Source organism: Notolabrus celidotus, chromosome 3 (assembly GCF_009762535.1).
Source record: "Notolabrus celidotus isolate fNotCel1 chromosome 3, fNotCel1.pri, whole genome shotgun sequence".
NCBI lineage: Eukaryota > Metazoa > Chordata > Actinopteri > Labriformes > Labridae > Notolabrus > Notolabrus celidotus.
The window spans coordinates 20,815,297-20,831,290 of NC_048274.1; the positions used below are offsets into that span (position 1 = coordinate 20,815,297).

Here is a 15,994-nt window from a genome sequence, read left to right on the forward strand (position 1 = left end):
ACAAATGCAGCTGTCTCTCATTTGTTTGTGTTGCCTTTTCTCTTTAACTAAAACTTGAAGTTTAAATGTGAAAAATGTTGATTAATCCATCAGTAAACTGACCTGAAATGAATCAGTGGCAGTTTTAAGAATTAGTAAAATTTTAGGTAAAAGTGTAATTCTGTCAGTTTTAGTCATTCATGAACTTCCTTTTTTCAGATTTCTGTGATAGTAATCTAAATATCAACAAAACTAATGACTCAGTATTTTTCTGTTTGGCTGCTATTTGCGTCAAATAAGCTAACTGATTAAAACTTTGGCCTTAGGAAATTTTAGTGCAGACTGTAATATAATTTCTTTTTTTTTTGTACCCAACAATCAATTCATCAAAAAAAGTAGTGAATAAGTAGCCAGTTGGGATTCTATTTCACAGAACGACTCAAACATTATACATTTACCAAACATGAACCGGATTCCAACTAAAGATACAAACAAGCCAAAACTAAGTATTGATTTGGAGATTATTTTGTTGATTTGAAAATATTATTTTTTTGCAGCTATCTGAAAATATTGTCCCTCGAATCTATGGTTGGTAGTGCTTACATTGCAACAGTGTTCTTATCAGCTTACTTGCAGGTTAAATTAAACTTAATACTTGTATTTACAGCTGAGTCAAAAACACGTTTTTCAGTTAACATTCCTAACAGATGCAGAAAATAACAACAGCACCTGTATAAGTTCCTCCCTTAACTTTTCTGTTGACATTTTCTTCCAGGGTTCCCACTCTTTTCCAGAGATCATTTTCCAGGACATTTCCAGGACATTTTCATTGATGATCAAACTGGTATGACCGTCTAAATTTAGTTCCTAATTTAGTTCCTAAATAGTCTAATATGTTCTTCTCAGTGGAAGTCTACATTGAAAGACGTGTAGTCTATGGCTATCAATGAAATCATCTCTTACATACTTAAAAATTATGGCAAATTGATAATAGAATAATGCAACCACAGATGTACTGCACTTCACTTTATTAGTGCAACCAAGTAACAATGATGGGCAACTCTCATCTCAGCTTTCTCTTTTCTCAAAAAATATAAAATGAGCTAAGAAAAAAACAAAAGAGCCAGTGAAGGAATCAGGCCTTATTGAAATAATTAAATAATAATAATGATCAGAGGATCAGTGCATTAATGAGCTAAATAGATCTGAACGACAAAAATGGCCACAAATGTTTCTCAACTCAACTCAGACTCAAAATATACCTGTTTAATCCTGATATTCATCCTGCTAAGTGGTCGATATAAAACAAAGCAAATGTCACATTTTTTTATTTGAGTTACCGTAAACTCTAAAAAAAATCGCACCGGTGTACAGACGCACTCTGTATTTGAAGATCTCTCAGATATTCAAAAAAATCTAAACTGTCTTCCTGCGTGGCGATGTCTATTACGATCAGCGATTTCTACATTGTGGAGTTTCTGTGCAGCTGCGTCGCTCTTTTGTTCCGATTGTTTTCACTATCGGGAGTTTGCACCCCTACTAGCTAGAGCAGGGGTTCTCAAACTTTTTGGAGCCAGAGACCCCTTACAGGTTAGAAAATTGTCCATGGCCCCCTAATAATTGTAACACAGATTAAGCACATTAGTGATATGTCATTATCAAAAGCATCGGCTCTCAGAGCTGCAGCTTTATAGTGAATCAGAAGAGCCGGCTCACATCGAGAGTCGGCTCCCAGTTTTTTCCTTTCGCTGCTTAGCTCTCACAGTGCTCAGCCCCAGCTCTGCTTACAGCAGAACTTTGTTTTGATTGGTCAGCATGGCGGCCATGCGGCCAATCATATGTGAGGATATAGGATACAGGTGAGGGAGGGGAGGCTGTGTATCCTGGCTTCATCTGTTCCTTCAGAGAGAGTCTTCTTGAAGACAGGGAAAATACTCACTGGGAGGAGAAATCGGATCAGCCCATCCAAGCTGAGGCATCTGATTTTTCTCTATGCCAACCTGAGGACGTTACTAATGTTTGCTCGAGTTTGGTTCTGGTTCTGTTTGCTTGAGTTTGGTTCTGATTATGTTGGCTTGAGTTGGTTCTGTTTCTGTTTACCTGAGTTGGTTCTGGTTCTGTTTGCTTGAGTTTGGTTCTGGTTTTGGTTCTGTTTGCTTGAGTTTGGTTCTGGTTTTGGTTCAGTTTGCTTGAGTTCGGTTCTGGTTCGGTTCTGGTTCTGTTCTGATATGGTTCTGGTTCTGTTCTGTTCTGGTTCGATTCCGGTTCTGGTTAAATTCTGGTACGGTTCTGGTACGGTTCTGGTTCGGTTCTGGTATGGTTCTGGTTCGGTTGGGTTCCCGTTCTGGTTCAATTCTGGTACGGTTCTGGTTCATTTCTGGTATGGTTCTGGTAAGTTTCCGGTTGTTGTTCAGTTCTGGTTCGGTTCTGTTTCGGTTCTGGTTCGGTTCTGGTTCAAGTCTGGTTCGGTTCTGGTTCGGTTCTGGTACGGTTTTGGTACGGTTCTGGTTCGTTTCGGTTCGGTTCTGGTTCAGTTCTGGTTCGGTTCTGGTTCGGTTCGGTTCTGGTTCGGTTCGGTTCTGGTTCGGTTCGGTTCGGTTCGGTTCTAGTTCGGTTCGGTTCTGGTTCGGTTCCGGTTTGGTTCTGGTTCGGTTTTGGTTCGGTTCTGGTTAAGTTTGATTCTGGTTCTGTTTGCATTAGTTTGGTTCTGGTTCTGTATGCTTAAGCTTAGTTCTGGTTCAAAACCTAACCCTAAAGGCTGATTTATACTTCTGCGTCGAATCGACGGCGTAACCTACGCCGTAGGTCCGCGTAGCTCCCGTACCTACGCAGAGGCCTACGCACGTAGCTGACGTGCACCTCCTCCAAAATGTAACTACGCGTAGAGCCGACGCGGACTGCAAGCTCTGTGATTGGTCCGCTCGACGGCTTTGTCTTTCCCGCATTCACAGCACTTCAGGGGTCCCGGACATCGGCCACACATCGGCCGTGTATTTCATCTCCTCCTCTCTATTCTTCATGTAATCATGTCTGTATGATAAACAGCAACATGTATCAGCTGTAGATTAACATAACACGCTCTGAATCGATGTGGAAAAGTAAACAGAGATCGTAGCAGGACCGGAAGCAGGCGACCGGCTATCAGAGAGACCGCACTGCCCTCAGGCGTTTCGGCGGCCCCTGCTGCATAGGGCGACGCAGAAGTATAAATCAGCCTTAATCCTAACCCTAACCGTAACCCTATCCCTAAACACACCCCTAACCCTAACCCTAACCCTAACCCTAACCCTGATCACAACCCTAACCCTGACCCTAGTCCTAAACACACCCCTAACCCTAACCCTAATCACAACCCTCACCCTAATCACAACCCTAACCCTAACCCTGATCACAACCCTAACCCTAACCCTAACCCTAATCACAACCCCTTACCCTAACCCTAATCACAACCCTAACCCTAACCCTAATCACAACCCTAACCCTAATCATAACCCTAATCACAACCCTAACCCTAACCCTAATCACAACCCTAACCCTAACCCTAATCACAACCCTAACCCAAACCCTAATCACAACCCAACCCTAACCCCAACCCTAATCACAACCCCTTACCCTAACCCTAATCACAACATAACCCTAACCCTAATCACAACCATAACCCTAATCACAACCCTAACCCTAATCACAACCCTAACCTTACCCTAATCATAACCCTAATCATAACCCTAACCCTAACCCTAATCACAACACAACCCTAACCCTAAACCTAACCCTAATCACAACCCTAACCCTAATCACAACCCTAACCCTAATCACAACCCTAACCCTAATCACAACCCTAACCCTAATCACAACCCTAACCTTACCCTAATCATAACCCTAACCCTGATCGCAACCCTAACCCTAACCCTATCCCTAAACACACCCCTAACCCTAACCCTAACCCTAATCACAACCCTAACCCTAACCCTAATCATAACCCTAATCACAACCCTAACCCTAACCCTAACCCTAATCACAACCCTAACCCTAATCACAACCCTTACCCTAACCCTAATCACAACCCTAACCCTAATCACAACCTTAACCCTAACCCTAACCCTAATCACAACCCTAACCCTAACCCTAATCACAACCCTAACCCTAACCCCAACCCTAATCACAACCCTAACCCTAATCACAACCCTAACCTTACCCTAATCATAACCCTAATCATAACCCTAACCCTAACCCTAATCACAACATAACCCTAACCCTAATCACAACCCTAACCCTAATCACAACCCTAACCCTAATCACAACCCTAACCCTAATCACAACCCTAACCCTAATCACAACCCTAACCTTACCCTAATCATAACCCTAACCCTGATCGCAACCCTAACCCTAACCCTATCCCTAAACACACCCCTAACCCTAACCCTAACCCTAATCACAACCCTAACCCTAACCCTAATCATAACCCTAATCACAACCCTAACCCTAACCCTAACCCTAATCACAACCCTAACCCTAATCACAACCCTTACCCTAACCCTAATCACAACCCTAACCCTAATCACAACCTTAACCCTAACCCTAATCCTAATCACAACCCTAACCCTAACCCTAATCACAACCCTAACCCTAACCCCAACCCTAATCACAACCCAACCCTAACCCCAACCCTAAACCTAATCACAACCCTAACCCTAACCCCAACCCTAATCACAACCCAACCCTAACCCCAACCCTAACCCTAATCACAACCCTAACCATAACCCTAACCCTAACCCTAATCACAACATAACCCTAACCCCAACCCTAACCCTAATCACAACCCTAACCCTAATCACAACCCTTATCACAACCCAACCCTAATCACAACCCTAACCCTAACCCTAATCACAACCCCTTACCCTAACCCTAATCACAACCCCTTACCCTAACCCTAATCACAACCCTAACCCTAATCAAAACCCTAACCCTAATCATAACCCTAGGATCAGAGTGAGAATGATTTTGTAACAGAATAAATGCACACAATTGGGCAATTATAAGGCTTCTCATAAAAACACCGTACGTAAAAGGGTTTTTAACACACAAAACCATTAGTTTTTGCAAAGTTAAGGTAAAATATACGGCTACAAAAGATCCTAAGTTAACAGCCGTTCAGGAGTCGAAAGAGCCGGCTCTTCTTTGGGAGCAGAGTCAGAAGAGCCGGCTCTCTGAAAAGAGCCCAACTTCCCATCACTAAAGCACATGCTTACTACCATTTGCACTCTTAGTTGCCCTTGGAACTATTTGTATTGTAAAACGTATCGATGTAAATACTTCAGACCTGTACCATAGTGATAAACAGATAACACTTCAATTTGAATCAAGTAAATCCTACTTGTATCCTTTAAAACAGAGGGTCATTTCATTCCTTGTGGACTCAACATGTCAGCATTTATACTTGTCAAGTAATTGATCTGAAACGCTTTCAGAAAATTAACAGTAACAAGACTCACATATCCCTTCGAGCCACCAAATGGTATCATAACAATGGTGTATGCTGTTTTGTAATGACACAGCATAATTTTATGATTTACTAGAAATGTATTCAAATTATTTCATGGACCCCCACGCTATGGTTCGCAGCCCCCAGGGGTCCCAGGACCCCCACTTTGAGAACAACTGAGCTAGAGTACGGTAATTGAGCCAAATGTACCATAAAACATAAACAATATACCCCCGTTTTCTGTGAATGCATGATTATGAAGTGAAGGAGAAAAGATGTGAAAAAAGTTGCGCTGTGTCTTTTCCAGCACAGCGTGCACTCAAGTTTCAATGAATGGGGATGTGTTTTGTTAATAGGGTCAAGTCAATCGCAGCCATGTTGGAATAATTTTCCAGGACTATATGTGATTTTCCAGGACATTTTACTTTTTCTCCCATTTTCCGGGTGTTTTCCAGTACTGGAAAACTGGTCAACTGTTTTCCAGGTTTTCCAGGTTTTCCAGGACGCGTGGGAACCCTGTCTTCTCCCTAAACCAGTCCACACTGAGTTGTGGTTTGTGGTTGTATTTTGACTGTTTCATCAATTTAGTTGATGTCTCTTTCACTCAGTTCCTCCTCTTCTCGTCTTCTTTCTCTTCTGTGGACTGGTCAGTTATTACCCTCAATGTTTTCTTCCAATAATATTGGAATCTAATGAGTTTTGCCACATTGTCAACAAGAAGAGATGAAATCACTAACTTTACAAATGTGCTGGACTCCTTTCTGCAGATTGATTTCATATAAGGTTTATGCTCAGGTTGTCCATGGGGTTGTTCTTGCTTTTAAAAAATTAATAACCGGTACTTTGGGGTTGTGATCAGAATCAAGTATTTAACAGATCTGTGTGATTAGTACGACAGTCAGGTAATATTTGATAATAACAGCTGTCTCATTGCAGTAAACAGGTCTTAAAAATGCACCAGGAGAAACTAATTATGTCAGAGAAGATCTTTTTTTTTCTATTTGCCAACAATAAACATATCAAGGTAAATGAATTAGTTAGTGCCTGATGCTCTGAGGTTGCAATGAATCATATAAAGAGGAGTTAAGATGCTTTAATCAGAAGAAATATGTATCTGTGCTTTCAGTTGCCCTCCTTGATTCACAGAGAAGTGGTGAAAAAAAAAAAAAAAAAAAGAAATAGGTTAAATAACGATACACTCGTCTGGGTATTTTAGGGAGTTAAGCTCCAAAGGTGTGAGCCCAGCAGCAAGAGCTCAGGTTTTCACATGAATGATGTATCCACAGGTGATAATAAGCAAACTCCAATTAATGATTCAGTGGCTGGTTAAATTTTGATGAGAGGACCCCATGGAGTCATTAATGAGCCCTGAGACATTAATTCACTCATTAATCTCAGTTTAATCTATACGTAAAATCATCAAGAATATTCATTGAATATAATTACACAGTTTAACATATTAATCACCGCCCAATTAGGGTCCAGAGCTCAGCTGTTCTCTTAATGAGGTGGAGCCCACCAAGCATGGACCGTGTGTAACCAAGCATAATGAGATCAACGTTTCTACAATTTAATCAGTCGAGCTGCTGTTGACAAAGGTCAACAGTCGTTTCAATAGCAATGAGAGAAGTTGTTCAGAGGTGAAAGTCTGCAGTTGCATCGGCCTTCATGATGTAGCTACATTACATGCTAATTGCATAAATGAAGAAGTGTCAGATGATTGTTTCAAAATTGGCTGATCAATTTGTGTTGTAGTTTCATGAAGCCACTTTTGAAAGCTTTTTTTTAAGCATTCCAAAGTTTAGTCCAAAGGGAAACTGAAATGGAGCGGCGCCTGCGAGCAAGTTCAGGCAGGCAACTCAAGCTGCACTGCTTTCACATTTGCCATACCTCATTCTCACAATCACCCAACAAACTATCTGACCAATTAGGTGGTCTATTTAAGCTGCAAGATTTACAGTCTCTGCCTCTGCTTTGCCAATGCCACTGCTGCCCTGAACCAGTGACGACATCAGATTAACACTTTGTTTTTGTTTCAGATAAGGTTTAGCATCAATTACTTGATAGCATAGTTTATTTTCTAGTTCTCAGCAAAGGGGCAGAGCTGACCAGGATCCCCAGTGGGTGATCATTTCCTATGGACCACTAACTTATGTAACCCCACTTCAAAAAACCAAAGGTGTCCAGAAGGTTGCCAGAATGAAACGCCTGTTCTCTATGTCTTGCTCAGCAGGACAACCAGATCTGTTGTTCACTGGCCCCTGTCATATGACGTAGTCTGTGGCTGGGAAGCACTACGGGTTAGTTCAGCTTTCATTTCTGGTCTATGCCTTGTGCTGGTATTGCAATAAAAAAACACACATGATAAAAGTCTGATCTTATCCTCCAAAAAATAACACTTATTTATGCAAACAAGTAATGTTTTCTCACTTAACTATTGGATGGTGGACCAGGTAGTGTGGCCATGCTTTTACAACATGCTGAAGCTGGAGCTGGCTATCAGCTACCCATCTGAACAACTGGTGTCAAATTGGTGGTCAAAAAAGTATTTCAGATTAATTAATTATTCAAAAAGGACACATTGCAAACAGAGGTACTGTTGAGTAAAGCATGAAAAGCTGCATGTAGCCAAAATGCACTAATCATTATCTGTTTATTAATTGGTCTTGGAACCATTATTGCAATATTGAACAGTGATATCTCCGATCACAGAATTCTCGTATCATGCAGACCAAATCTTGGTAATGTTTAACAGGGATACATAATACAGCGTTTCAGCTGTAGCTGCATGAGCACAAAAAAAATGCAGCATGGAAGACTGCAGCGTCACGATACATCCTGATACATGTAGGCACTGTGGGTCCCCTGAACAGTAGAGCTCAGCTTTTTCAGTTGATTCAGCACACACTGAGAAATGTATGGCTCAGTTTCATTGGTATGGGACAGGGCTAATCCCTGACAGTATGTTGTTCAGTGCTGATTTGGGCTACCAGCAAACGTTGTAAAGGAGAAGTGGGATTTCCTGTACAACTTCCCTGTTTGTGAAGGTGTATGAAGTCTGGAGAAGACAAAACTCTGGCAACACTTGTAGAATTAAGAGCACAATCATTTTCACTTTAACACAATACAACACAACAAGGGCTGTCAACTGCTTAGTTTTAAATCATGGTTGATCACTGAATTTCAATACTTAATTGCAATTAATGTAATCTTAAATCACATGTTTAAAATTCCATGATTTTGCATTTTAAGTCCATATGAACAATGTAAATAAATTCTTACCAGTGTCTTGAATTGGGAATTAAATTAATGCTATGAAGTCCTCCGTAGAGTTGGCTGGCTTGTAGTCAACTTTCACGCATTCAGCAAGCCCTGTAGTTAAGTTGTTGGGCTTAATTTTATCCACAATGTGGCAATTTGCAAACTCTAAATAGTGTTCTGCCAGTTTTGAGATGAAGCTGCTCAGTGACATTAGTCTGATTATCTGCACCTAGCTCATATAGGTGGTAGTTCAAACTCTTACTACTTCAGTAGGTACTTCAGAGGTATTTACATGCTGTTTGACATAAAGTGCAGATTACTTTTGACTTGCCAACTGAGCCGTCTGGCAGTTTTTAAAAGCGAAATGTATCATTCAATAGCACAGTGGTGTTATTTTCCATCAAAGCTGCAGCAGGAAGCAGGAATACACTGCGGCTAAACTACAGTGTGCCGAAAGGGACATAATAGCATGTGATTTAAAAAATAAAAAGGAAGCAAAAAATTGAAATAAAATAAATTTAAAAATACTAACATATTTGGGCATTCCACCTCCTATCTGTGTGTCTAGCCTTTTGTTAAGCAGGTGGTTAAACAGTCGATAAATATGTGCATCTATATCATTTGCTTTGTGTGTGTCTGACCCTTTGAATAAATGTTTGCTTTATACCCGTGTTATTTGAGTGAATTAGTTGTGTGGCTTGTGATGACACTTTGCTCCAACACCACAATTGTTATACAATATAGATTATTCAATTCAAATGTCTGTATTGATTGAATTATTTCGATGGGTCATGTTTTCTGGTTACTATAATGACCATAAAACTGGTTGGTATGTAAAATGTATATACAGGACACTCTGCAACACAAAACTGTAGCTGTTGGATAATATATTTGAGAAAAGACGTTCTTCTGATTCACTCTGTTCAAATCAAAGCACCTTATTTTAGGCATTCTTTTTCATTTTTGCTTTGAGTCTTTTTTCAGCACCAGGAGCTGTCCACAGTTCATTAGTATCCATGTGATCAAACTTGTTTCTGTTGACAATGATAATACATCTTCAACATCTGCAAACCTTTCACATGGCACCCAACATGAGTCAGTTCTTACCCTTATCCATAAAACATCACCATCCAATGACAGGCTTATTTAAGCTCTAAGAGAATATTAAGAAATTCAGACATTCCTTAAGCCACTGAATCAGAGCTAACCCATGTTTTTTATTTTTATTATCCTAAATATAATATACATATTTTCGTTCAAAAAAAATCACAATATTAAGTTAAGATTAAATCCTACTTTTGATATGTTTTTCACAATAAATAAAGTGTATCAGAGTTCAAAGATTAATTTGTGTTTCTTAATATCATACAAGCACTTAACAGAAATTGACATGTACCAGCAAAAGACCTACAGTATTTGAGATGGAAAAATAAATGCTATTTTTGGATATTACCTCCAGGCCAATTCATGAGGCCTCAATCACAAATAGTGCAGTGCTGCTGCTTCAAAAGGCAAAGAAATTACAGCTGTTTCAGATGACAGCTCTTATCTTTTTTCAAATGGTCACCGTCAGTTTTATAGTCTCTAAAAGTCCAGCCTTTTTCAAAGGGACATTAGTAGAATAAGAGGAGTCAGCACACTGACACTGAACTGATAGCACTGGCGTGCTGAAACCCATTACATTAAGATTCAAACACATTTTTTGTGTAGCATTATACTGCATATTGAGCAAAATAAAATAAAACCTGTGGTGCTGTGAATCCAGATAAACCAGAACCAGATGAACCATGACACAACGCTGGATATGTAATTTATGTAATAACACAGCTCCTGCACCGATCTAGCTTAATTTCTTCTTGTTTCTTCGGAGCTGTAAGCAAACATTATGGCTCAGCAACTATGCTGCTGTGGTCATTTTAATATTTCCTGGCAGACTCCACTCACCTGTGGCGTTGTTACTCTAAAGGACGCTCCTGTCGTGGGAGTGGGGGGTCGAGGAGAGATGTTGTTCTGGGCCTGAGCCTGAGCCTGAGCTTGAGCCTGAGCCAAAGCCTGCTGTGGAACCATCACCAGCTGGCCCAGCTCGGTGCGTACCAACACCATCCCTGGACGGTCATAGGGAACAGTCATTAGAGGAGACAAAACAACAGCGTTGACACTGAATGATATTCAATCCAGCTTCCAACCAAAGGCAGATATATTTTAGATGTAAATGGCAGTTTAGGGAATATACAAGCCCCATGCAAAGACTTCAGCATCGCATATTAGGGAACTAATTGGAAACTTAACCAAGCATCTTTAAAAAAAATGCATACACAGGCATACAAAAATGCATAAATACATTAACAAAATGCAGTTACTGTTTGCTTAAACCTATTTATTATGTCTTAAACATTATTAGATTCTATTCTAGTGGGTCCAATTTTCTCTTCCCACTGTAACCATCACTCTATCCTTGACATATATCCTTAAAATATTGTTCAGCTGACATTCATACCAAAAAAAAAAAAGAATACTGCATTGGGAGATTTGTGTTCTAATCTTCTGCCAGATTAAATATGAAGTTAAAGAGTGAAAACATGAGCACCAACAAAAACAGCAAGTGTAAATAATTTAGCAGCCAATTAAAATGTTGTTGCAGAAAAAGCTAATTTGCGTTCTTGTGATGGTGAAGCCACTTCACCACAAAGAAAAGAGTGGGACAAAATGTAACAATTAAAACACTAAAAACAACTTATAAATAAGATGACCAGCATGTCAAGTGCTCTAAATGAATGATCATTAACTGGGGAATGTGATCATATAGTGGGAAGTAAAACTACCTAGTTCAATCAAACCTGCTGGGGTCTCAGTCAATTGTTTGGATTTACTATTATCCTAAATCAGTGCATGTCAAATTTTAAAGTGCAGTTTACCAGTTTACTAAAACAGTACCTTGATGTATGCTGTGTTACCTGCATGAAGCAAACCTCACTAAGGTTGAAGCAAATCAAATCATGTCATCAAACTGACAACAAGCTGAAAAATGACGCATGGTAAAACATTGAACTAACTCAGACTCTCTCCTGTGCTACCTGCAAATTTAGGACAACCTGTTGTGTATTTCAATTTATGCTGTGACACTGTTTGAAATACCTAAGTTACTGATTCTAGAAAAGATGTGTGATACACTAATGAGAATTTAGTTGAAGCTTTGATACACACATTTTTAACTCTGTGACAACTGCAGGGATTCCAGTTATTCTAGTGTCATTGCCAGGTCAAGGTAAAATGCTTTGCAACACTTTTTTTTTTCTTTTCAGACTCTATAAAGTAAACAATACTTGAGGCTAATAGTGTTCTCTGGTAATTATCGTGTCTATCTGACTGAGCTGTTAATCCTGGGGTGAGATGACTCAGGGTATTCTTCCAGACAAAACAGTACAGCAGCACACATTGTCTGCAGTTATTACTTAATATTACAGAATCACAAACCTGTGCAGAGGTTTCCTTGCTGGCCAGTAGGATAGCCATATTAAGGGCATGTTGTATAGATTTTTTTTTTTTGTATAAATGTGCATAACTAGTTCATCTCTGCTAGTTGATTTTTGCTACATTATCTGTTTGTGTTTTAGGCTATTCGATGATAATATAAGGTCTTAGTTGGCTTCATAAACTGGGAAAAAATAAAGGTCACAATCCTCCCAGTTAAATTAGTTAAAGCGACTTACAGTCCTAAAAAACTACAAACCACTACGGTTTCCCAAAAATGACAATCTAGAGTGATTTACCTTACTGTTCATCTCCAGCTTTACCCTGTATGAGTTCCATGTGTGACGTGCAACAGGTGTGCACAAAGTGTCATTTTCAAGTATGTAATTCACAAAGTAAAAGCCAGTTAAAAAAAGCCTCTAAGTTTTAAACATGTGCAACTTTTATTAAAGTTAGTCCACGCTGCTTTCTTGAAAAATAGAATAGAACCTTGCACATCTTTAGGGATTCTTAATGAGTGTGTTGTGCAAGCTACAGCAGTCTTTACACACTGAGGTTGAACTTTTCTAAAGTTTAGAGATTTAGTCAGATACTACAACTTTCTTTGGACCAAGCTATATAAATTATTGTAATTATTAAAATTTTCAGCATGGTCACCTTATTCATTTTCATTTTTTATAAGCAGAACATGAGAGTTTCATCTCTTATAGAGACATATGTGAAAGGCTTGGGTTAGTTAAATTATGTAATTGTACATTTCATTTCACAAAACTGCAATGTAAACTTCAAGCATTATTTGTTGTATTTATTCAAATGTATTCACAGATGTGGTATTAGCGTTGTGTTACGGTGCTGTTGAGGGTGCTTGGTGTAAATGTTATAATTTACACGGCTCAGTTGGCACATCATTGCTCTGCTGTGTTAAGTGTTTGATTCCCCATGGGGCCACACATGCTGAAACTCACAGCACAGCTACTGTGAATAAAGCATCTATCAACAGGCACATTTTCCCCCAATGACTGAAAACAAAGACATGTCAGCTGGAAACGTGTAAGGCTTCCCAAACATAGCAGAACATGGTACAATGACATGATGTCACACAACAGCCACATACACAGACAGTCAAACAGACTCTACAACGTGTAAGCCTCTGGTATGGTTATTATTCCACAGGTGTAAACAGCACCCTCTTGCCTCTCTCCTCCCCCTCCTGCAAACCTTACCCGGCGGGATGGTAAACCCAGGGGGCAGCTGAATGGTCGTCTGCTGCTGAGGTGGTCTCACAATCAGCTGGGGGGCTACGATCCTCTGAGGTGCTGTGAGTCCAGGACGAGGTTGAGACTGTGTGGTGGTGGCTACAGCAGGTGTTGGGGAGGGGACTGCGGGTCTGACCATGCTGATGGTGGTGGTCACTGATGTAGTCTGAGCAGTTCCACATACAGAACTTGTTGTAACACAAGCAGTAGCTGTGGGAGAGCTCAGTGTCTGAGTTACTACTGTTGTTGTTGTTGCTGCTGCTGTTGAAGTTGTTGTTGGTGTGACAGCAGAAGGTGTAGGAGAGACAGTGTTTATTACAGAATTGACAGACTGGCTTGACATTACAATTTTTGACTGACAATCGTCTGTTTTGGAAGCCCCAGTGTCTGTGAGGGTTTTGCTGTTGTTGTCCTGTGAAACTGAGGATGTAGGGGATGATATACGGGTGCCCTGCTGGACCAAGGCCGACACACTGGTCCCGCTGCCGTTCTGGGCAATGCTCGCCACAATGTGACTTGGGAGTCTATGTAAAGCAATGGTGGGAGTCCCCCGGTCCAAAGCAATAGCAGACTGACCTACAGGGAGGTTGGCGTTAGATACAGTGAAAGTGGAAGTGTTAATAGAGGCTGTTGCTGTCCGGGTGGAGTTTGATGTAGTTGTATCCACAGAGCTTACGTTTTCTACCACCGCTGTGCTGCTGTTCCTCCTGGTCGTAACACCGGCTCCGTTCAAACTCTTGATCCGCGCAGAAGCGTTCCTCCGCGGGGTGCTGATGCGTTTTCTCGGTGGGTTAGCTTCCGTCGACGTTTCACCTGCACCCGGGGAAACCTTACACCCCAGACTGGATGTGGTGCTGATGCTGCTCGGCGTAGCTGCCAAAGTTGACACACCAGATGCAGTCAGTGTTGTGATGGATGCTCCATGTGATTGCAAACCGCTGCTAGTGGCGTTCACACCGGCAGCTGGAGTGGTGGAGGAGGGCTGGTCGAAAGAAGGTGTGCAGCCCACAGCAGGAGATGTGACAATTTTATCCGGACGAGCGTCTTTAGAGTTGATCTCTTGGCGCATCTCAGGTTTATTCCGCCGTCCTTGTTGTTGTTGTTCTACTGTTGTGGTGCCCACTGGAGCTGGTAGCGTTTTTCCTAAGTGATGGTTAGCGGGGGCCACTGAGCCAGCGCCTCCGTTTTCGTCTGTTTTACCTGCCGAGTTGCTTTGGCCAGCAAGCTGTGACTCCAACGAGCCCACCAGGTCGCTCACCGCTTTTTCATCCACCTCTGAAAAGAGCATATCTTCCAGGGGGTCGGAGGCGCCCGCCATCTCTGATCACAGATAGCTCTTGTATTTTTTTTACACTGCGCCTGCGTGTTACTAGGCATTGTGGGAATGAATCTTACGTCATTAGATGTGAAAGGGGGGGGGGGGGGGGGGGGGGGTCTCCTGGTAGTATTTTTTTATTCTCATGCTCAGAAAAAAAGCTGTATGTTTTCTGACTTCCCTATAAACTGAGATTGGAATAATTGAATCACTGCTATAAGAGACGAAGTACCATGCAGTAACAGAGCCGTCGAAGTTAAGATTCGTGCAGTGTTTACAGCAACAAATTCCAAAATACGGTTAATCTGAGACTAAATAGGCCTATATGATCAGTCTATGATATGATCGTATATTTTGATTGTCTGGGATTTTGTAAGTGCCTTAAGGGTGCTGGTAAGTTTATGAATTTGCCAATCCAAATAAAACCAAACATGTTTGGTGTGTGAACTATGACTTACACAAATTGGTTATTAATGTTTTTTATTGTGCTTTTGAATATCTTTCAATTTAAGAAAAGGCAAACTTGAAAACAGTACCCAATTCCAGTGTTTTCCATTAATAGTGTTGTATATTTTTCCAAACATTGAAATTCAAGGAGAGAAAAAAAAACTTTCATCTTAGTGGCATAAACTACATTTGTTAAAATCTCTAAGGAATGTCTTTTTTTCAATTGTTTTCAATTAATTAAATTATTCTTTCACCCTCCTGTTATGTTGGTTTCTCTAGAACAGTAATAATATTCCTGGGTCAATTTGACCCGGGCATATTCCATCATCCAAAAGTGTCAGAACCCCAAAAAATCCCAATAAACATTTTTAATCAAATTTTTCAACTTTATTACTAACCATTTAAATCAATATTTAGTCTGTTTGTGTTCATGATTCAATGAGGATAACTCACTCGGTTTTCATGAAAATTCATGTTAAAACTTAATGTACATTGAAAAGACCTAAATATAAATACAATAGTTTTACATGACAAAGATTTTTGTTTATTTTATTTGACCCACACCCAATATGACCCACAACATTACAGGAGGGTTAAATAGCCATATTTGTAAATATTTTGCACATACGAGTTGATACCAGTTGATAAGTATGGGGCGCCGTTTAGATTTATTTAAAACATTTAGATTTATATTTAACATTTAGATTTATATTTAGCATTTAGATTTATATTTAACATTTAGATTTATATTTAACAATTATATTTACATTTAACATTTATATG

The 15,994-nt window shown here is 40.2% G+C and overlaps 1 protein-coding gene across 1 annotated transcript in view; it reads right to left on the minus strand.

Moving 5' to 3' along the window:
* Positions 1-14,829, minus strand: part of LOC117810596 (transcription initiation factor TFIID subunit 4) — a 110,568-nt gene extending 95,739 nt beyond the window's left edge. The window contains 2 exon segments of the mRNA XM_034680509.1: positions 10,667-10,827; positions 13,417-14,829. Of these exon segments, the coding sequence (XP_034536400.1) occupies positions 10,667-10,827; positions 13,417-14,767 (1,512 nt within the window). The 5' untranslated portion in view covers positions 14,768-14,829.
* Positions 14,830-15,994: the final 1,165 nt, after the last annotated feature.